Source organism: Hakea prostrata, chromosome 9 (assembly GCF_041222555.1).
Source record: "Hakea prostrata isolate BN-2017 chromosome 9, UWA_Hpros_2, whole genome shotgun sequence".
Taxonomy (NCBI): domain Eukaryota; kingdom Viridiplantae; phylum Streptophyta; class Magnoliopsida; order Proteales; family Proteaceae; genus Hakea; species Hakea prostrata.
The window spans coordinates 55,975,516-56,001,326 of NC_142608.1; the positions used below are offsets into that span (position 1 = coordinate 55,975,516).

The 25,811-nt window shown below is 38.1% G+C and overlaps 2 protein-coding genes across 7 annotated transcripts; one reads left to right on the plus strand and one right to left on the minus strand.

Annotated features, from left to right (window-relative positions):
* The first annotated feature begins 6,276 nt into the window (after positions 1-6,276).
* On the plus strand, positions 6,277-11,707 carry LOC149005632 (uncharacterized). 3 transcript variants are annotated; one of them, XR_016175711.1, is made up of 7 exons: positions 6,277-6,527; positions 6,803-6,903; positions 8,519-8,580; positions 8,671-8,900; positions 9,002-9,205; positions 9,304-9,472; positions 10,519-11,703. XR_016175711.1 is itself a non-coding variant. In XM_089169607.1 (6 exons), the coding sequence occupies exons 3-6, from the start codon at positions 8,532-8,534 to the stop codon at positions 9,322-9,324; spliced, it is 504 nt and encodes a 167-aa protein (XP_089025733.1). In that variant the 5' UTR covers positions 6,277-6,527; positions 6,803-6,903; positions 8,519-8,531; the 3' UTR covers positions 9,325-11,707. The 3 variants fall into 3 exon arrangements, 1 of the variants encoding a protein (XP_089025733.1); XR_016175710.1 differs by having other exon boundaries at positions 9,304-9,420; positions 10,519-11,701; XM_089169607.1 differs by having other exon boundaries at positions 9,304-11,707.
* Positions 11,708-19,235: 7,528 nt separating this feature from the next.
* Positions 19,236-25,729, minus strand: LOC149005633 (putative disease resistance protein RGA3). 4 transcript variants are annotated; one of them, XM_089168579.1, is made up of 4 exons: positions 20,307-25,659; positions 19,756-19,809; positions 19,475-19,643; positions 19,236-19,306 (listed from the first exon to the last, which is right to left on the minus strand). In XM_089168579.1, exon 1 carries the CDS (start codon positions 25,574-25,576, stop codon positions 22,370-22,372), a length of 3,207 nt encoding a protein of 1,068 aa, XP_089024705.1. In that variant the 5' UTR covers positions 25,577-25,659; the 3' UTR covers positions 19,236-19,306; positions 19,475-19,643; positions 19,756-19,809; positions 20,307-22,369. The 4 variants fall into 4 exon arrangements, with proteins under 4 accessions (XP_089024705.1, XP_089024703.1, XP_089024702.1 ...); XM_089168577.1 differs by lacking the exon at positions 19,236-19,306 and having other exon boundaries at positions 19,526-19,643; positions 20,307-21,904; positions 22,206-25,659; XM_089168576.1 differs by lacking the exon at positions 19,236-19,306 and having other exon boundaries at positions 19,526-19,643; positions 20,307-21,904; positions 22,024-25,659.
* Positions 25,730-25,811: the final 82 nt, after the last annotated feature.

Consider the following 25,811-nt stretch of genomic DNA (forward strand, 5'->3'; position numbering starts at 1 on the left):
ACTGGTGCCAATGCTTCGGATCCATATGCCAACCTGAATGGAGTTTCTCCTGTGGGTGTTCGAACCGTAGTTCTATAAGCCCACAGTACATTATGTAGTTCTTCGACCCAAGAAGCTTTGTTAGCTTCGAGTCTTCTCTTTATTCCTTCCAAGTAGCGTTCGGTTAGTAACCTCTACCGGCCATTGCTTTGGGGGTATGCCACCGAGGACATACGATGCTCGATCATATATGTTCCACGTAATTGCTCAAATTGTGGACAAATCGAACCGAGTACCATGGTCAAGTGACAATAATCTTTGGAATTCCAAAGCGATATATGATTGATTCAAGCACAAATTTCTCCACTTTTTCTCAAGTAATTGTCGCCGGTGCACCGGCTTCTACCCATTTTGTGAAGTAATCAATTGCTACTATCGGATATTCCCGTCCGCTCCGATGCCTTGGTGAATTTGCCCATGATATCAATTCCCCACATTGCAAAGGGAATGGGATTTAAAATTGAAGTCATAGTTTCCGCCGGGCGCTTCGACATCTTGTAGCATGAATTTGACAGTTACCACATCGACGAACGTAGTCCATAGCAGCCTCTTGGATCTTAGGCCAATATAACTCAAGTCTTAGAATTTTGTGGGCCCGGGCTCGGCCACCCATGTGAGCTCCACAAATTCCTTCATGAACTTCAGCCAAAGCTGATTTTGCTCCTTCGGGGCCTATACATCTCATAAGGGGTCCAAGCATAAGATCTTCTGTATAGTCTCCCATTCCGAATGACAAATCTAGCTGATCGAATCTTGATCAACCTTGCCTCTACCGGATCCTCGGGTAATTTGTCATCCCTTAGATACTCGATTATTGGATCCATCCAAGCAACGTTCGCTTCAATATAAGAAATTTCTTTCTCATGATAACTTGGAAAAGTTATCTCTTCAATGTAGACCGAAGGGTCTAGATTCTTTTCCTTGGCATTGGCTAGTCGGGATAGCTCATCCGCCACTTGAATTTTCATTCCTCGAAATCCGAGATATCTTCAAATTCCGAAATTGGTTTTGAAATGCCCGCACTATCTCCCGATATTTTTGCAAGCGTGGTTCTTTAATGCCATAATCCCCCCGGACTTGGTTGACTATAAGCCGAGAGTCACTATAAATAGTAACATCTGCAATAGCTAATGCTTTTGACAACCAAAGTCCTGCTATCGGGCCTCATATTCTCGCTTCGTTATTACTTGCATCAAATGCGAATCTCAAAGCATATCGAATAATAAATCCTGCTGGACTTTTTAATAGAATTCCATACCGCTCCATCTTTATTACTCGAACCATCCACATATACCTCCCAAGTGGTTGGTATAATGGGATCCTCAATGGTGGGCTCCACTGGTGCAAAGTAGTTTCTACTACAAAGTCGGCTAATGCATGAGCTTTGATTGCGATTCGGGCTTAAAGCTCACTTGGAACTCACCGAGCTCAACCGACCTTCCGGACAAATCGGGTTTGTTAAGAACTTTACTAAGAGGAAAAGTTGTAAATACCTCAATTGGATGAGCACGAAAATATGGCCTTAGCTTCCTGGCGGCCATCATGAGAGCCGAGCACGCTTCTCAATCTGCGAATATCTTGTCTCCACATCTAGCAACACGTGGCTTACATAGTAAATCAGCCACTTGTTTTTTATCTTTCTCCCGAACAAGTACCGCACCGACCGCCGAAAGGGACGTCGCTAGATATAGCTGTAATATTTCCCCCTTCTCGGCCCGGACAGGATCGGTGGTTGTCCAAGTGCTTCTTTTAATTCCTCGAAAGCTTTTTCGGCACTCTTCGATCCACTTTGCTTCCTTACCGCCCTTCAGGTCTTTAAGTGCCTTGAAGAAAGGCAAACATTTTTCTCCGGACTTGGAGATAAATCGATTTAAAGCAACAACTCTCCCTGTCAAACATTGTACATCCCGAACGGTTTTGGGAGCCTCCATATCAATCGAGCTTGTATTTTGGCAGGATTAGCCTCAATTCCCCTCTCGTGATACCATGAAACCCAAAAATTTGCCCGAGGAGACTCCAAAGGCACATTTTTCTCGGGTTTAACTTCATTTGATGTTTCCACGATCGAGAAAACCTCGAGTCAAATCTGCAATATGATTTGCTTTTGTAAAGCTTTTCACTAGCATGTCGTCAACATAAGCTTCAACATTCTTTCCTATCAACTCTTTGAAAATCTTGTTGACGGCCCTCTGATATGTTGCTCCTGCATTCTTCAGGCCAAAAGGCATGACCTTGTAATAATAGCTCTCACGATCAGTCATGAAAGCCGTATACTTCTCATCCTCCTTATTCATAAGGATCTGATTATACCTCGAGTAGGCATCCATGAAACTTAAAGTTTCATATCCTGTGATCGCATCTATCAAGAGGTCAATCCGAGGCAACGGGTAGCAATCTTTAGGGCAAGCTTTGTTTAGATCTGTGTAGTCTGTACACATCCTCCACTTCCCATTCGCCTTTTTCACCATCACCACGTTGGCCAACCAAGTTGGGCACTCGATTGGTTCTATGAAACCAGAATTCTTAAGTTTTTCAACTTCACTTCGAACGGCTTCATACTTTTCAATAGAGAAATTTCTTCTTTTCTGTATCACTGGTTTCGCCTTAGGGTCTATCCGAGTTTGTGCTCTGCAATGGCCCGATCGATTCCAAGCATGTCCTCAGCAGACCATGCGAATACATCCTTATTCTGTTGAAGAAAAAACTTCAACTCATCTTTAAACTCCTCCAGCTGTTCAGACCCGATATAAGTAATATTTTTCTCATCTTCGGTACACAACTGGATTTGCTCCAGTTTCTCCACTGGTTCGAGCCTTTGCATCTCTGTCTCTTCCCGATCATCTCGAACTTCTATGGGGAGGGTAGTAACCTTCCTCGGACCCTCCTTGTCTTTTAAATAGGCAACATAACATTGCCGGGAGATCTTCTGGTCAGAGGAGACTTGACCAATTCCCACAGTCGGGAATTTTATCTTCAGGTGTTTTGTTGAAACAATAGCACCTATCTTGGATAAAGATGGTCACCCAAGAATCATATTATAGGCTGGTAGTTCTCGAACCACCAAAAAATTGATTCGGACAGTTGTTTCCTTAGGAAAACTTCCAATGGATAAATCCAATCGAACCGATCCTTCCGCTACCGCGAGATGACCCCGCAAAGCCATATAGGTGTGTAGATGAAGGTTTCATCAAGTCCCGATCCACCTTCAATTTTTGATACACTTCGTAGGAAATTAGGTCAATTGCAGACTCGTATCAATCAAAACTCCATGCACTTCCCGCCGTGCAATCTCTACCTTGATGATTATAGCATCATCATGAGGTAAACAAACGTCTCTTTCACCTTCCTCGCTAAAGGTGATAGAATCTTCACCATTCAGCTTCTTCCGCTTCTGCGCCTCTCCGGCTCCAACAAATTTGGATTTTGTTTTCAGACTCCAGAATGATTCGGGCTCTGGTCCCCCGAAGATGGTAAGGATCGATGACCGAGTAGCAGCTTCAATCACCTCCTTGCCTTTTTTAGACTTCGGGGCCTCCCTCGATCGTTCTGAACTAACCGAACGATCCCTCTTTGGAGCAGCCGCACGTGGCCCACGTGGCTCCTCCCTTCTCCTCGCTAACAAACCGCGGACAGATGTCCCCGAGATATCAATCTCTCAATATCGCCTTCGAGATGACGACAGTCATTAGTATAATGACCATAGTCCTTGTGGAATCGGCAATACTTTTCCCGATCCTGCTGCTCTCCGAGTTTCAAAAGAATTTTAGGCGGCCACTTTAAAATATTTTTTCTTTTGAGGATATTCAAAATATCAGCCCGTGGAGCATTCAATGGAGTGTATTCACTTTTATCGGGGGACCTTTGGTGCCAAGGCTGGGATTTTCCAACCCGATCGCGAACATTTTTCTTTGGCTTCTGCTTCTGCTCAAGAGCCTTTTGTTCCTTATTGGAGACTTTATTATCTCCTTGGCGCGCGTCTAGAATCTCCATGACTTCAGCCGCACGGCATCTCTGTACCAACTCAGCATAAGTCGCAGGCATATCCTGTAGTAATAACTCCAGGAGTTTCCGATTAGTGAGTCCTGTGAATAGAGCGATTCGGCTACTTGTTCATCCAAGTTTTCTATCTCCATCGTCACTTTGTTGAATCTTTTCGAAACCTCTCGATCGATTCGCTCTTTCCTTGTTTGACGATAAACAAGGTTTCTTCCGTTTTCTTGACTCGTATCCCACTGGGAATCGCCCTATGAATTGGCGCGCCAATTCGTCAAAGTTTACGATCCTTCCGCAGGGGAGGTTAGAAAACCACTTTGTGTCTTGCTCAGTTAGAGATGAACCAAAAACCACATAAAATTTCATCGAATTACACCGAAACCGCCATGGTCCGTTGGTAATAGCCGATGTGAGCTGTTGGATCTCCGGAGCCATCGAATGTTGAGAAGGTAGGCAAACGGAAGTTATGGGGAAACCGATATCCCGCAATTGGCTCAGCAAAAGGAGTCTTCCGAATGACTGAGTAGATATCCTTAGTTATTCTTCCCTTAGCCAACTGCCCTAATTTCTCATTGATGTTGGCCAATTCTTGACCAATATGGGTCGGGTGATCTTCAGCAATATGATCACGACCTCGATTAACACGATCATCCCGTGCTACTCGATCATCACGAACAGCCCGTCCTTCCCGAACATTCCTCTCGTCACGAATCGCTCGATCATCACGAACGGTTCTTCGACGGTGGGTGAGTGAGTTCTTACCCCCGTATCCAACCTTGTGTTTGAATCAGTTGTACTCTCTTGCGGTCTGTCGAACCGATCGCCTCGCCTCGGTTGATCATCGATCCTCCGAAGTCCTCGGTCTCCTTCACGGAAATTCTGATCAACATTCCGGTCTTCAGCCATTCTCTGGTCACGTGGCAATGCACGTCTCCCTGAATCGCGTTGATCAGGCTCTTGTGGTAAAACCACTCGTCTGGTGAGCATGCGGAGTGCTTGGCTCACCTCCAAGAGTTGAATCTTTAACTGATCCAATTGATCTTGGATTGTATCAGGAGGAGGATTACGTCCTCCCTGGCCATCATCCACCTCGATAGGATTTTGGCTTTCCTGGGGAATATCCGGATTATTCACTCCAGGTATCTCAACACCGGAATTGCGTTGTGCAGCGGCTGCTGATCTAGTCACCATGGCTTTTCAAGTCGTTTCCCACAGACGGCGCCAGATGATGCGTCCAAAATCTGCTCGGCCCTTGGATCTCCACGTGATGTCCTGCAAAACGAAAGCGTCAGATGTGGCCCGACCACTGGGGTCGGGAGTCCACCTCCGAAGGCTAAGTCAGTTGATGAACTTAATCACAAACGGCTCTGCTAGAAACATAGAGCTAAGGAATGAAGAACTGGGAAAGGTGATCTAGATAGCAGATCGCTGATAGTTTAGGTCTATCAGTATGTATCTGAACCTGAGTCTCAGATAGTATTCTTTTTGATCGATTGATCCGTCTTCTCACCTTGTATGGTAGTGAGGTTTATATAGAGTGTACCTTCGAATCTCCTTCGTTGGATGCACTTGAGCCTTCTTCGGGTAGTCGTTGGATCTTATCAGTTAGATCCGTTGAGCGATAGACTTCTACTAGTTTGGGCTAGTAGAGGACTCCTGAGATAACCTTTAGGTTATGCGATGGTTATCCCTTCGATAATGATTATCCGCAGCCGTCAGTTTGAGTCTGCCATCATTAGGGTGATTACCCTAATCCATAAGTAAGATTAGGGCACGCTTGCAGCCGAATAAGCTTTCTTCTTCAGCAAGCCATCTTCCGGATCCGGTTCGCTCGGGAGCGATTCGATTTTCTCCGTCTCAACCGGGGTCGAGGGTCGGACTAGGTATGAACCCGGTCTGATCATAAACTCTCCATATCACCGTGGCAAATAGCCAGTTCCAATTTCCTAAGCCACGGTAGGTACTTACCCGTAGCCATAGTTTGAAGCATGTATAGGGTACCATAAGAAGAGTCTGTTTATTAGAGTATATGCCACTGTAAGTAATAACCGTGGCAAATAAGATATATATATTACGGAAACAGATGCCCATAGCAATAAATACGGTAAATGCTACGGTAATTACCGTAACAATTAGATTGAGTAAATGGTAATCTCATAGACTATACGCTACGGTATATTTGTACCGTGGCAAATAGATATACTATAAGTATTTTTCACGCCTTCCACTTAGTCTTGCGCGAAAGCTGATAAAACCTTCAATCTCTGAGAAGCGCGTGAAGCTGAGTATAACTGATTGCAGATCTGAGAAGCTTGTTGTCTTACATCGGTGATTGCAGCGGACAACCAGCGGTTAGGTCGTGGTGCTCGATCGTCTTCCATTGGTGATTGCAGAAGAGAACCGGTGTTTGCATTTTTCATCCGAGGATTCACACCGTTTTTCTCTCCTTCAGTTAGTCTGCTGCAATTTTGCAAAACCAGAAGAAATCACGCTAGGTAAGAAAGTCTCTCTCTCATTCGTCATTTCTCTTATCTGATCAATTTTCTGCTCGATATTTTCTGTTGTTCTCATCTGTAACTATTGTTTGAGATCATTAAGGTATGCTTCAAGTGCAGAAATCTTCTAGAAATGCTTTTCGTTTTCGGTTTGCTTGCAACTAAAATTATGCGTCTTAAGTGCAGAAATATTTCTGATAGCTATTTCGTATCCATCTTATCTACCCTAATAGCTGCTTTTCTGATACTTACTATAATGGTTGCAATCGTTGTAGCTCCAAGAAGTCCGGCAAGGGTAAAAGACCTGGCAAAGGTGGAAACCGTTACTTTAATAGCATCGGTTTGGGGTTTTAGATTTTTAGAGACGCTATCGAAGGTACTACCAATTATCACCTTCAGCTTTTTTTTATTTTTTATGTTTCTTTGTTGTTCGTTTAGTTTCTAGTGACACTATTAAGTGTGTGTGCAAAGTGGTTGGATTGTTAGTTAATTTATCCCTTCTGTAACAAAATGTCCAGTACCTCTGGTTTTCTGAATAGTTAAAGTGTAGTTGTTCTCCTTTGGGACTAGGGAGCAAGTATTTGTGTCCTAAATAGTAGAAACTGAGTTTTGTGGGGAAGAGACAAAGAATGTGAAGATATATCATCCATTGGTTGGTTGGTGATTGCTGACCTATTGTATATGGTATGAGTGCTTTTGTCACTTCTACAATGATCTAGTGGTTGTTTTTGGCATTGCTTGATCTTTTCTTTTGCCATGATAACTTTAATGTGATACAACTCTTGAAAGTATCTTCTAGATTGGCTAATTTTCTTACAGATTAGCTTTTATCTACTTCTTTTGGGCATGTATAACACACCCTAAAATTATCTTGCCTATGGACAAATTCTCTGTCAGCATGTCAATGCGTTTTTGGAGTTTATGTTTATTTGTTAGTTCTGCTTTAAGATTTAACTGAAAATAAAGTTCTGCTTTAGGAAATGCAGCTTTGCTTGTTTAATTTTTCTCTGCTCGTTTAGTTGTTATTTCACTTCTTTCTCGCAATTGGCATGAATCACTTCTGTTGGAATAAGTGCATTGGTTATGCTTATTTTCCCTCTGAATTTCACTGGCCTGCCTTCTGATTTGGACCATGGGATCATTGGCCAGTGCAGGTTAGTGGCAGCTAATCGAATCACTTGACATTTACAACTCGTATGCATGGTTGCCTTGAATCGACCTTGTTTATCTGATAAAACAATGTCTTATGTTTTCTATTTAGACCATTATCAAAGACGGTGAGGTTTAATGTATTGAAGGTTATTCCTGCTGGATCCTCTGGTGGGGTGAAGAAGGCTTTCACCAAAGTGTGAGATTCATGTCCTAGCAGTAAAAAGGGGATATTATTGAAGGCCCATCTGTCCTTGGTAGATTGAGACTGAGAGAACACTGTGCAGTACTTCTTGAAGAATTATTATGGAATCCATTAAACATTAATTAGGATTTGTTCTCCCAAATTCTAGTTCATGTGCATGTAAACGAGTATCGATAAACTGAAGTGGTATTTGTGGCTTTGATATTCTAATCTTATGTTAGAAAACTAAATACAATAAACCAGAATATATGAAAATGTTAGTGGTATGTGCTTTCTCACTAAAACGCTCTAAAAGAATCCCCAAATTTTGCAATTTTAGTGAACTGGAAAGAAACAGAGTCCACAGCAGCTTCTCTGCTACTCATTAGAAACCCAACAAAAGTCATTAAAAGAAACCATTAAGTATCTCGATGGCTGTATATGTTTCTAGTTATGTTATCAGTCAACCAGAAACGAAAGGAAATTAGGGAATCAAGAGGATGTAATGAACAACAAACAAGAGGAAGAAAAATTGATTTAAATTGCAATTTATTTGGGAATCAAGAGGATGTTTCTATTTATTTGATTTTCATGTTGATTGTTTCATCGTAATAGTTTTTTTTCATTTGGTTGATTCAAATTTTGCTACTTCATGCACGTTGTTGCCAAACATGAGTGACAGTGAGTTCTCTGCTCCATCTTCGAGTTCAGGGTCTATAGGTAAAAGATTAAACATCTTTAGCAAATTTATGTTAGGTAAGTTTAACTAATAGTTAATATGTGTATCTCACTAGAATTGAATTTTTTCAGGTGGCAAGAAATCTGGAAGAGGGCCGGCTCAAGGGAAGGCAATTGAAGAACTCGTAGGCAAAATTGATGTACAAATTGATGATAATGGTCAACCTTGCAACGAAACAGCTGCAAAGTTAATGACTTGGGTTGGAATCAAAGCAAGGGATGCATACCTACTTCCTTTATCCTATTCTGATTGGAGGAAAACCCCACAACCTCTGAAAGATGACGCGGTGGATAAGATATATGTAAGATATATTTCCCGTATCATATTTCTTACCTATATTTAGATGTTTGTATTCATATATTGCCTAGAGCTAGACTAACTGTTACCATATTATATTTGTAGGAAAAATTCAATCTCCCTGATGGTTTAAGGAGATGGGTGGAAATTAAGCTCAATGAAAGATGGAAGGACTTTAAGCATGAGCTTAAGGTAAATGTGTTTAACAAGTACGGAACACATGAGGAGAGGTTAGCCCATTTAGATAAGCGTGTTCCATTAGAACAATGGAATATACTCCTTGAGACATGGGGCCAAGAGGCTAGTCAGGTATGATGCCTAGAATTTAGCTCATCTTGTGACAAAATAGTAAATTATGTTAGCAATGATATTTCTAATCTAATTCTGTGTGTTTGAAAATATTTTAGGCTGTGTATTTGAAGAGATAGCTAGTCAAGCTGGAAAGATATCTTCGCTTGAGGCTGGCTACTCTTCGCTCAGGGCTGACATAGAGTTCCTAAAGCAAAAAGAACGACGTACTTGAGGTGAGTATGGTTCTTAAAACAAAATTATTGCAAGGCTTTGTTAGATTCAAAGGTATGCTTCTCTGTTATCTTGATTTCAATTCCGGGTTTGAATAGTGTTATAGCATGTTTTTTGTCTTTATTTTCAATTTTCATCAATCAGTTAGAGATTCTGACTATTGGTTGTAGTGTTGCCCTATTGACATGGTCCAGTAACTATCCAACTTGGAGACTTCTTTCTTGTACTCTCTGTTCAGTACACCTGAGAGATCTATGGAATCGAATATGTTTCTCATTCTGTTGCCATTCAAAGGGTTGTACTTTGTTTGACTGCCTGCCTTCCTACCAACTTGTTTAAGGTGACAAGTTATTCAACATGAAAATGTTAGGTTAGAAATTTCCAAATTTCATTATAGAAATTTTAGCCAGATTAGCTGGAACCCTTTGGATTCAGGAAGCAAATCTTTCTTTTGTACTGAAGTGACTATCATTTTGTCTGAAGGAATTCTAGCAGAAAAACACTTGACTATACTTTTGGTCAATTTATGGGAAAATAACTACCAAGAGGGAGGAGATTGCTTTGTTGGAATTTTTGGCAGGAACATGTCACCAAATTAAGGTTCATCGTGCAAGGTTGGAATGAGAGGTCTTGCAGAAATTATTTGTTGTAGCACAGCTTATGTTGGGATGCTTCTCCAGCTTCTTAGCTTTTTGAATGAAGAATCCCAATAATGCAATGATCCCTGCCCTCGTCTTCTCACCCACTCTGATGCTAATAATTTTCTTTAGCTAATCAGCTCAAGCTGTCCTGTTAAGAATTGTCTCTTGGAACACCTAGATGGCCACATATGTTGCTTGCTAACTTATGACTATGCAACTGGCAATAAAATGATTTGGAGCATTTATTGATTGTCCTCCTTACTACCTATAATTGTATATATGAACGTAGTATATCTAAAGTATTTTTGATATATATGGTAATCCTTTTGACAATAAATTTTCTCCATTGCTGTATGGAATCTAATCAGAACCAAGGCATCTCTACTTCTTGATCAAATGCTGTATGAGGTATTTGATACTATTACCAGTCTTCATTTTCTGATATCATGTATTCCACAGATCAAATTGGGGACGGTGGATCAGAGTGAAGCCCAGAATGAATGGGTAATCAAACCATACATGAACACTGCCAAGAAACAGAAAATTCTTGGTGATTGACCCAAACCCAAAGTGATCCCAACCTAAAGCTACTGGTTTGAATGAAACTGGAAAGTTGGATAAGGGAGATTTACTACGGACCAAAGCTAAATTGCAGATTGCACAGGGTCAGTTACAGAATGATGTTGACACATATGTACATCTGCTTGCTGTTCTTGAAGTTCGTGAGGATTACAGAATTGGGTAGGCTGTGTAGCTCAACTGCTCAAGTATAACTCTGATTCTTCTTAATGTTGACTTAGTTTTTTAGACTATGGTGATGGTCTTTGCACTACCAGCCATTCTTAATTTGTATAAACTGTATGATAGGTTTTTGTGCTGTAACAAGAAAGTTCTACTTGAAAATTTTGAGTTCTAGTGCTGCATTACTCTATTGGGATATTGTCTACCTGTTTTCTTCTCCATCTTGATGGTGCTCAGTTGTACATTTGAAGTCTCATGGCCATTACCAATTAGATTTGCACATCCAAAAACAGAAAAGTTTCTAGCACTTGGAGTGTGGATCGAGCATGTGGAACAAGCACAACTGATTCAATGATCTGATTCCTGTCTTTTAAATGGGAATAAAAAAAAAAAACAAAAAACAAAAAAAGGAGTATTTGCGACGGTATAAAAATACCGTAGCAAACAAGACAAAGACATGGGTCCTCTAAACAAACTATTTGCTACGGTAATCTAATACCGTAGTATATAGTGAAATAGTTGCCACGATTGTTACCGTAGCATACACTTATGTATTTGTGCCACGGTAATTACCGTCACATATACTTGAGTATTTGCCACGGTAATTAGTAAATAATTACCGTGGCTAAAGCTAACAGAACTGACCCCTATTAATTTCCGTCACAAATGCTTACGACGGCTTTTCAACCGACAAAAACCCGACTGAAAGTTGCCGTCGGGTTCATCTATTTGCCACGGTATCTGGACTTTTGCCACGGAAAATTACCGTGGCAAAAGCCCTTGTTTGTTGTAGTGGTTGTTAGTTGTTTGAAGTTTATTGCATTTCAAACAAAAGCACAAAACTTTGATCCAAAAGAATGAGTCATGCTATCACTAATCCAAACCCTTTTACCATCCATAGAATGATAGCACCCCATTCCAGTCTGGTAGTAAAACTAATCATAAGATCAGCGAGCTAATTGGCTCAAAAAGAGGCAAAGAGGAAGAAAACGATTAAGAAGTCAACAGCCACTCGGTGTTTTTGCTTCTCTAGAATCCTTGAGGCTAGTTACACTAACCTTTGGCCTTTGTTTTGTTAGTAAATAAGATTAAAAAATAAATTGCACTAGCACTCTAAAATGGAGTTTTTGAAGCACTGACATCCCACTTTATGTTTAAAAAATACATAGGTCATATTCTGTTGGAATGGTTAGCTATATCATCGCAAAGACTATTATACCTTTCCAAGAAATCTTATTCTTATTTACCCAAAAAAGAAAAAAGAAGAGGCATTCTTCCGCCAACCAAACTTATTTGATGAAGACAATGTTTCTAGATTTTTCATTTTTTACAATGTTTTTGGATTTTTTTTTTCCTCATATTTTGGTAAGGACATTTTTAGAATTAAAGAAAAATAAATTGTGGGTTAACTGTTTCACTAACAAAATGGATTAATGTGTTTAACGAATTGGGATTGCTGTGTTTTTTAAACATAAATTCGGGTGTCAATGCTTTTTTGGTAAATCCACGTCGCACACCTGGCTATGGTAGGTGAGTCTCCCAGCAGGGATTTTTTGCATCCACAAGGATTCGATACCAGAACCTTGCTTAAGCGAACCAAGCTGCTTACCACTTAGACCAACCCCCGTTGGTTGGGGTGTCAATGCTTTACAGCCTCCATTTTGGGGTGCCAGTGCAATTTACTCCAACATAAAAGTATCTAAAAATAAACACCATAAAATAAAGAATAAAAAAGAAACAAGCGAAAACAGAGAGATTTAACTTGCTCCATACACCAATGCAATGTGCTATATCCACAGGCAAAGAAAAAAAACTTTTTAATTATGTGGAAGAAGTATAGAAGAAGATGTCATAACCACTCGCTAAGAAACGGAGTTACAATAACTCTCATCCAAAACCCTAACGGAAAATTTCAAATCTCTTAATAATGAATAGAAAAACATAAGATACATAATATACACTCTGATTGGATAAATAGATTGACCCATCAGGTCAGATTGTATTGTTCCACGGGGGCTACGCCTCTACACTCCCTATATAGGTCAAGACCACTTGGGCCCACTTCCAACATAGATCTCCAAAAACCAGTCATTCACTAGAATATATCAGTGCGAGTCCATCTTTGAAAATCAAATAAAAGAATTCGAATCACAATAGAACAAAATAATTCCACAACAAAATTATGAGAATCAACTATTTCACACAAAAAAAACACGGAAAGACCTTGCGACTGCTGCAAATAAATATCCCCTGTTGAGAGCTGCAATTGTGAAACACCTCCCCTTTTGTCACCAAATTTCACGCAATTCTTCAACAAGTTAAACACTCTCAACAATCTTCTTTCCAAAACTCTAAATATTTTCACTGAAGAAATGCATCGGGAAAAAGATATTTTCGTGGATCCTTGGATGGTAGCTTGATCCGTGTTTCTGTTGTCATCTATCCATACTCGATCTTTTTGTTTGATAAAATAATTCATTTGTCGTGTTGCTAGTATTTCCGTGATTAACGAAGATCACAGCTTTTATGGGTTGATATCAAATTATGTGGGACTCGAAAAAAATTACGAATGGATTAACCAGAAAAGACAACCAGTTTGAATATTCTATTGTGCCAAACCAAAACTTGATTAATGTGTTATATGATAAGGAACAGCTGAGTGGATTAGGACTTAGGAGCCGAAAGGGTTTGCTCTATGGAGGAAAGCAATTTAGGAGCAAGATAGGTATGAATGGGTTCTGAAATTTTGAGTGACCTACTTGGTCATTATTGGAGGAGAAAACCCTTCTTTTTATTATAGCTTTTTTGCCAAGATTAAAAAAGAGAATTTTTTATTAGACTTCCTCATTCATGGTTTTAGTGCATCGTCTCAGAAATGAAGTATCATTGACATGGAAATTCATATAATGTTTAGGGGTGTAAATGGATAACAGAAATTAGCTTTTGAATTCGCATTTGCATTCGTTTAGGGGTATTTGAATCTGTCTGATTACTAATAAGATGTGGATATGATATACTCCTTTCTTACCGATTATTATTCATCTGATTAAGTTACTTATTTAAATATATTTTTCTTATTTTTTTAAATTTTTTACCTGTGATATATGACTATTTTTCTAAATTTTCTATTAAAATAACTACCAAAGTTGCTAAATTCTTAAATTTCAAACCTAGCGCTCACAAATAAAATGGTAAAGATGTAAACAAGTAGTCGAAAACTTATATTCAATTTGTATTCATGCTTATTTAGAATAATCTACTTAAGAAAATAACTCCGATTATCATTCGAATCCGATTAAATCCGTCCGAACATAATAGGATCCGGATATGGTATTACCACTATCCGATCCAAATCCTGTCCGTTTACACCCCTAATGATGTTGTAGTTGGAATCCATATATCTCCGTTGTTGCATCATCACCAAGTCCTTAAATTAGGGAATTAGTGAGGTTTTGTGTATTGGAGTTAATTGTTGTTGCGGATTGACTAACTGTGCTTCCCTTTAATGGTGTTTATAATGTAACGTGTTCACTTTTTTAATACAAATAGCCTTCTAATGAAGCAACAAAAAAAAAAACATGACGGCCGTATTAGATACAGTTACCCTTCTTTTCTTTTCTTTTTTATACTGAAAGAAAACTTAGTATTAAATAAGAGAACAAGTACACATACTAGTAGCATCTATGACTTCTATTTTTCCTTGATGTTCTATGGAGGATATATATGCTATATAAATAAGTCATTCCTGGAATATGGTCTAGGTGAATTGTTTCAGACGAGGTTTCATAATATTACAAAATATATTTATCAAAATTGGGACATAATCTATTGGCCATTTCGTGTGGTTTTGTGATGAAAGTAGATCAAGCACTTCCTTTTCATTGTTCCATATTTCTTCTACTTGTATGTTGTAAGCTATTGCCTTTTCTATTCCATCCACCATTCCACTTAGAAGAGCCTCCACGATCTTTCCCTTCTTCAGTCCTCCTGCATGGAGATACCTTAGGTGTCCTTCCCAGAATAGTCTCACACTCCATCCAGTACTATCTAATGTTGCATTATGTACCCCTGCACACATTAACATTGGTAAATAGCTTAAGTTAGTCATAGTTTTGCATAAACATGTGTGTGTTTTAAAAACCATCGTCTCTCTAGGTGTGGACCCTAAGAATTCTTTGTGTTGGATACATTTATCCTTCTATATCCTAAAAAATAGATTATTGCCCATTACCATCTTTGGTCTATACTAGGCAACTGATACGGTATCAACATGGTATCAATAACACTAAGTTTAAAAATTGATATGTACTACCCAATATGAGCGATATGAAATCAATACTTTGAATGATGTCCCACTAATAAGACCAATTAATTTGTGGGAGAGAAACTATTGTATTTTGACTATTTTCTCGTTTGTAATTGTGGTTTGTTTTGTACGAGAGATATGTGGAAACCTGGGACTTTTGTAAATTTGTTGTTGTTAGGGTTGTTTTTCGTAAACTTAAAGTTCCTTCTAACTAGATAAAAAATAATTATTTTTTTATCCTATTTTTCGGCCGTTAGATTAATATTTGACAGGTGTTGAAAAGATGTAGTTACGTAGACGATATCTGCACAACCACAAACAAAAATCCAAAAACATGAAAACAGATGTGATACAATTGCTAGGATTTCTTTGTAATAGTACTTTGTTGGGGGTGGGTGAGTGCAAGAAGTTCAGTGTGATAAATAAGTAACATATTTATAGAATTAAAAACGGATGTATCAGTATATCATATGATAGGCTATGCGATAACAAAGAATGGACAAACAATAATGTTTATCTATGGTAGGTTAATTGAGCGGTTAACAACCCAAACTCCCATGGGGAGGTCTTGGGTTTGCACCCATCTAGCTGCACATATATTAGTAATATGCCCCCGAAAAAGAAAAGAAAAAAAAAAAAAAAAAAAAAAAAAGAAATCAGCTCACCAGCTCTAAAAAGAAAAGAAAAAAAAAAAAGAAAAGAATAATGTAAAGTAATGAGATGTTACCCAAAGGGATTCAAAATAACCATCTAACTTCGGCAAAAATCCTACCTTATTGATTGCTTCAACTTATATTTTCATCCACCTCACGAGGGCAAATAAGCTACTTAAACTCTCTTTCATAAAATTGTTATATATATATATAAGGGTGCACTTCACATAAGGGTGCCTCTTCTTTAGTAGTCACTCCTATTTATAAGTAAAGTGAAGGCACCATGTCCTATTACACTTGTCAAAAGTAAAAACAAAGCACTCATCTACTATTACACTTGTCTAACATCTAGTCAAAGTAAAGATAAAGGACTAATATACATTTTTTAGGATACCATAATACCTTTAGCCTTTTTAACTATTTACATCTTTGTCCTCTGAGGTGTCACTTTAATTATTTGAAGAAATGATCCCATATATATATAGATTGAACCTAAACCCATGTGGGAAACAACTAATATCCCATTAAAAGTATTCCTTATATGGGCTAATACATCTCTAAGTATGTCTATGGAGCAGGGAGTAAGGCTCACGTATCTACATGGATATTTAAGGATAGATTTTTACATTTTATGAGAATTAGTAAAATACGTAAGCGGATGCATGTCTTAATCTAAGATCAAGTCTAATTTAGATTGTTGGTTCTAAGATCAAAGAAGTGGGAAACAAAAGATTTGCAGCAAATCTTATCATTGCATTGATTTGTAGGAGAAGTTTTATGGATTTGTCTTCAAAATAATTAAAAATGTCATTAACACATACATTTTAATTCAAGAAAAGGAATACAAAGGACTGTGAGTTGGATGTTCTTTCAAATTCTATTTGAAAAATGCACAAAATCTTCAAAGAAAAAATTTGTTGCAAAGAAGTGTGAGAGTGGCAATTTCAGATGTCTTTTCAATGTTATACAATGTTAATTATCAAATATATGTTATACTTCAATTACAAATATACACATTAATGATATCTAATTAGAAAATGAGATTGAGGGTATTTTAGGGGTATCCATTTTCCTCTAGTTTTTTTTTTTTTTTTTTTTTTTCTTTAATTCATGCTTTTATAATAATAGCATGATAGTATAACATAATATAAAAACAACCACTAAAGTGACAAGCAATTTAAACTTGTGTACTTGTGTTGTTGGGGCATCACTGTAAGAACATTTCATCATGTTCAAAAGTCAGTCTTATACAGGGTTGGATTATCTCTCTGGAGTATTATCTCAATGAGTGATAGGATTCAATGATGTCGAATATTTTAACCCAAAGGTTAAAATAAATCCAATGAATACCCTTGAATTAGAATATTTATACGTGGCTGATTCGTATCACATTGGGAAATTTCTTCAAGGAAAACCAAATCCATCTTATACCCTATATAAAGCATGGTTCTAATATCTCAAAAGTTAGTTTTATCTAGATAGATGGCTTGCATTCCAATTCATCAACATATTAGGAAACCCAAATGAACTCTCACAAGGGGAGAGAAGTCGCTCCTCCAACATGGGATCCCACCCTCAATAAGAGACTCCCTCCTCTCTTGACTTATTCAAAGTAAGACCCATAGTGAGATCTCATTTGAAGAACCACTAGATAGATACATGGAGAGGATCTAAACCCCATATTAGGTGATGTTTCACTTCCTATCATTTAAAGTATGAATAAACATTCCAACTAAAAAATGGGGACAGGAAAGAATAATAATGAGAGTAGATGGATGTTAACACTAACACATATCCATAAATGAACATAGCAATCTACTCGTTATCCTAAAGATGGTTATGTAAAATGCGGGTAGTTTAGAAATATTAATCCGTAAGAGAAGTTCATACGTAGAAGTGTAAGAATCAAACGACAATTCTACATCTATGAAAGATGATAATAGTCTATTAATGCCACCACATGCACTTCTATGGGCTCTACGCATGCTCCTCCACATAGAGCTCTTGCCCATAAAAAAGTTTTGCTCTGTTTTATTTGGTGATTACAAATTTTTTTTTTACACAAAAAGCCTATTGTCCCTCCTACTGGTTTCACGTGAAGTACATGGTAAAGTTACTAATATTTCAACTAGGATCCAATATGGGTTGTAATCATCACTTTCTACACGAAACTGCAACTGCATGCAAACACCATAATGGACAAATAAAGCTACACCCGTGAAACACTTAATTTGCTTTTGGTTACTTCTAGTTTCAGACCTCAGTTATGGTCCCCATAACTATTATACGAAATGATAAAGACTATTTAGAGAAAAAGGGAAGGAGTGGAAGAACCTATCTAATCACTATCTTTTAATTTATAGCTTTGAAAATTAAAAGAGAACCCATAATTTCCTCAAATGAAATTCCAACTTTTTCTCCTTTCTGGTTCTTCCAGAAATCTTTTCTGACTTCCCATATCTAATAAATACAAACTCGAACAGTGGTAAGAGAATAAGATAGTTCTGACCACTGAGCAAATTGAGTTCAATAAATTACTTGGGTAGGAGCAAAGATTATTAGTTATAAACAGAGGTAAGAAGATGCAGTGTTTCGATAACAAAATGAAGATCTAGGGGAGAAGTTTAGTGTTCATGGAGGAAAGCTTCAAAGAACAGGTGAGAATATTGAACAATTCCTATTGATTTTTGTGTTTCCAAAGAAAAAGAATCTCTGGTATGTATGTGGTAATGTTGGTAAACAATTAAAAACCCTGTTTCAACATTGAAACTTGCAGAGAAGTTGTAGTTTCCAAGCAGAAATTCTTACAATTCTGACAGTTCTGTTTTTCTTTTGAAAATTACGAGAAGATTTTCTTTTCCCTTGCAGAAACCTGTAGTTCTGAATTGAATCTGTGTAGGTCTCTTGTCTGTCATTGTACAGGACAACGTAAAGAAGCAGCAAGCAGCAGATAAACCTGCTCTACAGACAGAGAATCACGTCTCTTATGTAGCAGAGAGACCCAGTTCAATTTTTATTGGCTTTCTCGTCCTATTCTATACTGAAGGTACACAAAAAATTCTGCTTTCCTCAGTGATCAAAGCAAAGCAGAGAAAGAGACTTGAAATCGGTTACAAAGACTAAAAACGATCACCAGAGTAAAAATTATCAAGCAAAATCATGTTACCTGAAAGCGAAAATCTCATCCGCTCATCATCAGTCTTTGCCTTATTAGCCATGGCTATGTTATTGATGGTGTTCACAGCAGAGTCTCGTTATCTCAGGCCATCTGATCACGGACTTGTGCACCAAAGCAATCTGACAGGTGTGAAGTCGCCCGAAATGAAGTCATTCTTTGGAGCTGCAATGGAGCTACCGCAGGCGAAGAACTCAAGCAAACCATGGTGGAGGAATACTGGAGCTCCGGTGATACTCGGAAGAGAAAATAGTAGGAGGGATCGAATGAGAAAAGTGTTATTGATTTCCAGCTTAGTATGTGGTGTTGGTGGTGTAGTCTTGATGGTTGCAACTGCTTTCATTTACTTCTTTCATCGCCAGAGATCATCATCTTCTTGCAAACAAAATGTGGTTCAAAGGGATGGTTAGATTATTCCACCGTTAATCAATGTTGTTCTATCTGTTCTTGAGGAAATTTACAATTATTTTGAATTATTGTTTGTAAAAATAAATGTTCTCACTCATATGTAGCCTATGTTTGACACAATGTGCACAGAACCTGAGCATTTAAGATTTGTTTCAGCTCCTTTGTGAAGCGATCTGGGTTTGGCTTCTACAAGATTGAGTGATCACATCTCTCTGCCTCCAAAATTGATCCATCAGGTCTTGATTAGAAGTGAGAAAGCATTTTCCATAGATGTCATTCTGAAGCTTATTAGCCTGATAAACTGAGGACGGGATCAACATTCCAAGCTAAAAATGAGTCGACTGCAAGTGCTCTTTGAATAGAATGACAATTTAAATGAGTTTGGGTGGTAAAAAATTAAAGAAAGGAACTACCTTTGGCACAAAAGTTCCAGAATACATCTAGTGCAAATTCTGTGAATCCATTCCCTACAAGATAAGTTGCACATCAGCAGGAGTAAACCAAGCAATATAAGATAAGCAGCTATACAAGCATTAAAAGATCAATGATCACCATCTCCAATTGAACAAATTTTAAATGAAAGCTGACCACCAAGGAACCAAGCATCAAGTAGCATCTCAACACTACGTGGGGAGACTAGCCATTCAAATATCAGATTCAAGGAGAGGCAAAAAGTCATCTGAAAAGGTACACTAGATGCCCAAGAAATGAGTACTTTGTTTTCACTTCAAGTTCTTACAAGCTTTAAACAAGTAATTAGTGTACTTAACTGATAAGTCACTCGAATTTTAAATCAGATTTTAAGAGGCGAAGGCTAGTAAGAAGATTTCTCTAATTCTTCTCATAAAATTTCGACAGAAGAGAATCTAATGGGAGTACCAAACATGCCCAGTGTGCCTAAAATCAGAAAAAGGCAAGAACTAAAAACAACTTATCAAGATACAGAAAGAGGAAGGCCTATTACCTTTGCCTTTTCACATTCTGAGTTCAGTGGGAACAGCACTCTCCACAGGTTTCATCTAGACACTGACCTGCTAAAAGTTTGGCTTCTGCATAAGTGCTTATGGTAAACGAAAAATGGAAAAATGATATACCTTCATAATATTCTCTTCTTTCCTCAAATGTGCAAATACTGTTCGTCAATATCCACGACAAACTTAAGGATATCTGCTTAGAATCTTCTTTAAATTCTCCTGAATACTCAAGTATGTTTTTCCTTTTTATGAAAGAAAAGCTATATTCAACAAAGAGATCATGCAAAGAGTGTACAGTAATAACAAAATTCACAATACTCCTCTGGAGTTGCAGAGAGAAAGTAAAACATCTAAATGAGGAATAACTGTTAGACACAGAATCCACAGTGGCTTTCAGAATGATCAAAAATCAGAAACCAGATGAATGGGCCAGTCTGTGTCAATTAATGACATCTTGCTTACTGCACCAAATCTCCTTGATTTGACAATTAAGACAATGGATATGATCAAACCCTTGGATATCTGAATATATCAGCCTCCGTGGAATTCTCAGATGACAAGAAATCAATATATATGAAAGAAATGTACTATATACCCAACACAACTGTTACAAGAAGAGATAATAAGATCCTGCATAAATCAGTATAGTATGTCAAACAGAGGCTAAGAATAAAGTATCACATGGTTTCAATCTTAAAAAGCAATCCTGAATATTCATATCATAGAAAGAAAAACGCAAAGAGAGATTAATGTGTAGATCATACTATCACCGTCTAAAATTTCTATCAACTCTACCTATTCTATTAAATAATTTCTGGCCCATCAACAAAGATACACAGAGGGAATAAAAGTGACTCTGTTTTCTGAATTCTTTCTACTTCGTAAAAAAATATTTTCCCCTTTCCAGAGAGGTCTTCTGGAATTCTCTCTTTGTGAGGTAGGATATGGACTCTAATGAAGTGTGATGGAGTCCATACTAAAATCTAGTAAATTATTAGAACATGCAAAATTAACCAGAAGTAATAATACAAAGTCAAGAAAGTTCACAACCATCACACATCAGATTGCAGAACACATAAATATTGAACTTGAATAAAGTGAAATGTACATAAATCCATCACCAACTAAACTAACATATCTGCAAGAAAAGAAAATTTTTGCTGTTTCATACAATAACAACTCAGCCTTATCCCAACTCATTTGTTGGTATTTCATAGTAGAAGACAAACACATTTCAACCGAAGACACAATAACTTGAAAGAGAGGTCCAAGAGATTGAAACTTCATGATGTCTAGAAACCAAGGATTTTGTCAACTACAAACCATAATATGCTTCTTTCTCAGGGAAATATGAGGAAATATAAAGAGCCAACTACAAAGGCCAAGAACTATTTGAAGGCCAATTATAGCAAAATCCAAGGAGCCCAACTAAGATCTATGCTTGGGGATATTACTGAAATCAGAAACCTCCTGAGCAAAGCTAAAATCAGCAGCCTTTCACCACACGCTGCTGTAGTCAGAAAATTATTGAAACCAGAAACTTCTTGAGCAAAGCTGAAATCAGTAGGCAACCTTCCACCAAATGCTGCTGCAGTCAAAGAAAATTAACAAGGTTAGGTTTTAAGGTGCAGAAAGAAGTAAATGATAAAATTAAAAAAGAATTAAAAATATATAAAGAGGTAAGACCAAAAAGGTGAATAATATTACAAGGGTATTTCTTGAGAAAGCAGACCCTCAAACACAGGCAGTGATTCCCTTCTAGGGTTATTTTCTGATGAAATATGCAGATCCAAGTTCAATATGGCAGAATATAAAGCCATAAAAGACAAAGGAAAAAGAGAGGATAAAATTGAAAATATTGATGACCTTGAGAATGTTGGAATACTTACCCAACCACAGTATAGGCTATGAAACCGCACATCTGAAATAAGTGATTGGGCAAGCTTTTCCTTCTTGCTGGCATCTTTTAGTCAGTTCAGCATTGCACCATGTCATTAGAATAGGTCAAAGGCAGGTGACGGAGCCCCACTTTTGGTAAAGGCATGAGTTTTATTTACTGTCGGCGATTATCCATGGACAACCTCGGAAAGGACCTCAACTCATCAAGTCCTAGCAGGTGGAAAGATTCAAGTCCTGAGGGTGGATATTCTACTTCAGCATCAGAAAGCAACAGTGAGAGTTGTGGACAATGGTCAATCTCAAATGTTTTCAGTGAGGTACTTTTGCACAACCCCTTTGGCAGTGGTTTAAGCATTTCACAATAAGAGATCTTTAAATCTTCAAGTATGGATAAAATTAGGCATTCATCTGGGAACAACACCTCCAGTTGAGAACAATGTGAAATACTGATTCTCTGCAATGAGCTAAATCTGTACAGATCTTCAGCCAATGATCTAATACTATCACAATTGCTAATCTGCAATTCTTTAAGAGATGTATTTAGTCCACAGTCCAATGATGTTAAACTATGGCAAGATGTGATATCAAAATTCAACCCTTCAGCACTAGGGAGAAGTCGAGGTAATCTCCTCAGCCTGGGGCAACCACTGATATGAAAACTTTGGAGGCAAGGGAATTCACCATCTTCTGCTTCACACCAGTCCTCTAGACTATGCATATCACTAAATGTCAAGTATTTCAGCTTTTGAAACCCCTTCATACCATCAGTGCCACCATAGAACTCAACATTCAGTTGTTTGGTTTTATTTTTCCTCGAGCATGATATCTTGAGTGTTTCTAAACAAGGCAGCTGTCCTAAAGGTGGAAGTGACTTACCCTCAACTCTATAAAGTTTCACTGTGACTAGTTTGTTGTATCTAATTATATTTGTTGTCAGCCAAGTTGGATAGCATAAACCAGGGAACTCTATAATTTCAAGAACCTTCAACCCTCTGTGAGGTTCTAGTGACTCGAGTACACCTTCCCAGTGCTCAGAGTGAGAAAGTACATCTTCCCAAGATCTGTAACATGGATGCTTCCATTCATTAAAACATAAATTATATGGTTTCTCCCTCCTAGAACAACCCCATTCCAGCCATAACTTGTTGATTTTCTGCTTGTTCTTTAGAGAAGCATCATTGGCTTCTTTGACATCTATTAGAAACTCCAGACTTTCTATGGCAAGGGTTCCTTCAAGATTCACCAATTCATTTAGTTCACTTACACCATGGCCTACTTCTAGGCCTACATGGAAAAAGGGGATCTCTTTAAGAAATTTCAATTTTCCCATTCTTTTTGGCCTCCTTTCAACATCCCACCATTTGTCCTCCATCCGTAGGCGGTGGAGATTGACTAGGTTGGATATGTCTTCAGGTAACTCGGTAAGATTTCTGCAATTAACTATATCCAATACCTGCAAATTGTGGAGTGTACATATTGAATCCGGTAACTTTTCTATTGTATCACTGCTGATACGAAAGAATCTTAGATGCTTCAGGCTGCCAATGGTGTAGGGCAAAGAGTCGATCCAAAAAGCATCAAGAACCAAAACACGTAAACATTTGAACTCTGCAATCAACATATTAAGTATCAAATTTCCTTGCAAGTTTGCTCTTTCACTTATAAATAGAAATGAGGATAAATTCCTGAATCTATAAGATCTATTTTCCACTAGATCAAGGTCAACATTGGCCAAAAACATATGCCTAACATTTTCATTGATGTGATAAGCAACATTGTCGTCCGGTCTGAAATACACTCCAGCTGAAACTAAGCATGCTAAATCATGCATGAGATTATGCATCATATATCCATCACCTGACCTTGAGCGGAAGAAAGATCTATGCATCAAATCCTCAAAATATTGGCGTCCAATGTCTTCCATCTTATCTAATTGTTTAGTCTGGACAAAGCCTGCTGCAACCCAGAGTGAAACTAAAGTTTCCTTTGTAAATTCGGAGTCTTTTGGAAATAAAGAACAGTATGTAAAACATTGTTTTAGATGTGGTGGGAGGTGGTGATAACTCAAACTTAGAGCTAGCAAAATATCATCAATTACGATGTCCCACATCTCACTTTCCAACAAAAATTGCCATTGATCCTCGTCTTCTTTGCCTTGAAGAAGCCTTGCAAGCATATTAATTGCCAAGGGCAACCCATCACACTTTTTCAAAATTTCATTGCTAATGGCTTCCAAGCTTGAGTTTGCATTCATATTTGGGTCACTAAAAGCACGATCTTTGAACAATGACCTGGCATCTTCATCAGATAAACATCTCAGATGATGAGTGGCAACCGCACTCGAGGCAAACGAAACTTTATCACTCCTAGTGGTTACTAAAATTCTACTTCCTTTACTTGCAGCCCTAAAAGGAAAGAACAGCTTCTCCCAATCAGCATGCTTCTCATTCCAGACATTGTCCAGCACAATTAGAACTCTCTTCCCTCTTAGGGCATCTTCAAGGTCATGCTGAAGTGGGTCTATCTGCTCAAAATGAGAGAATGATCGCCTAGCTACTGAAGTAAGGATTTCCTCACTTAGTCTGACAACATCAAACTGGTCAGAAACAGAGATCCACACTCTAACTTCAAAATGATGTACTACACCATTGTGATTGTATAGAAGCTGAGCAAGTGTTGTCTTGCCCATTCCCCCCATAGCAACAATGGAAACCACAGAAAAATTACTCTTTCCGTCATACTTATCAGACAACAATGTGTCCGATACATCGCGTAAATCAGCTTCTCTTCCAAACACGCAATCTTGATTAACTATGGAACCAACCACATGGCTCATGTTTCTGGAGGGTAAAGGTTGCATTCTAGTGAACATTTCATGCTGTCTCAATTCAGTCTGTACATGAAAGTAATGCTTTTCAAGTTTCTCTTCAATCGCAATTAAATCTTCACTAATTTCAGTTATGAAAGGACCAATATCTTTCCGACCTAGCATATGATTCTCATTTAAAGAAAAGGAAAGGTAAGAGGGCACCTGATTAAGCTTGTTTTTGCTTTGGATTCTGTTATCTCGTAGCTTCCTTATCTCTGTGAGGAACTCATCAAGCACATCATCAATGTAGTAAGCCTTACTTCTAAGATCTTCAAGGTAGTGTTTCACGAGCTCATCTTTGCTTTGATTTTTCTCCAACAATTCAAGAATTGTTTTGATTCTCTCCATGGTGCAATTTAGCTTTCTCAACTCTCTCTCCACACACCACATTGATCCGAAGTCCCGTATCAGCAAAGGGTCTTCTAGTTTATTCAGAATTGCCAGAACCATAGGAGAGACAATGATATCAGTTCTTTTGACACTATTTGCCATTCCTTCTTGAACTTCTTGAATTCTTCCACTATCTTCAATAGAAGAACAGAAAAAACAAATGAAGTAAACATGAATCTCAAAGTTCTTTAGAGTGATTCGCCGACTTTGACACCGACCAAGAAAGATGAAATTTCCACACCCGAATGATAAACAGACGTGTGTCCTCCATCAACCCACTGGTCCCGCCCATCTTCATGTCTGTTTCCATCTGAGCTAATCCCCTAATACCAGAATT

What these genes read in the sequence shown, in the direction of transcription:
- LOC149005632 (XM_089169607.1), top strand. Translation starts at nt 8,532, where the DNA reads ATGAGTGACAGTGAGTTCTCTGCTCCATCTTCGAGTTCAGGGTCTATA. An exon ending in TTCGAGTTCAGGGTCTATAG is followed by an intron (nt 8,581 to 8,670) that starts GTAAAAGATTAA and finishes GAATTTTTTCAG; the next exon opens with GTGGCAAGAAATCTGGAAGA. An exon ending in GGGGCCAAGAGGCTAGTCAG is followed by an intron (nt 9,206 to 9,303) that starts GTATGATGCCTA and finishes AAAATATTTTAG; the next exon opens with GCTGTGTATTTGAAGAGATA.
- LOC149005633 (XM_089168579.1), bottom strand. Translation starts at nt 25,576, where the DNA reads ATGGCAAATAGTGTCAAAAGAACTGATATCATTGTCTCTCCTATGGTT.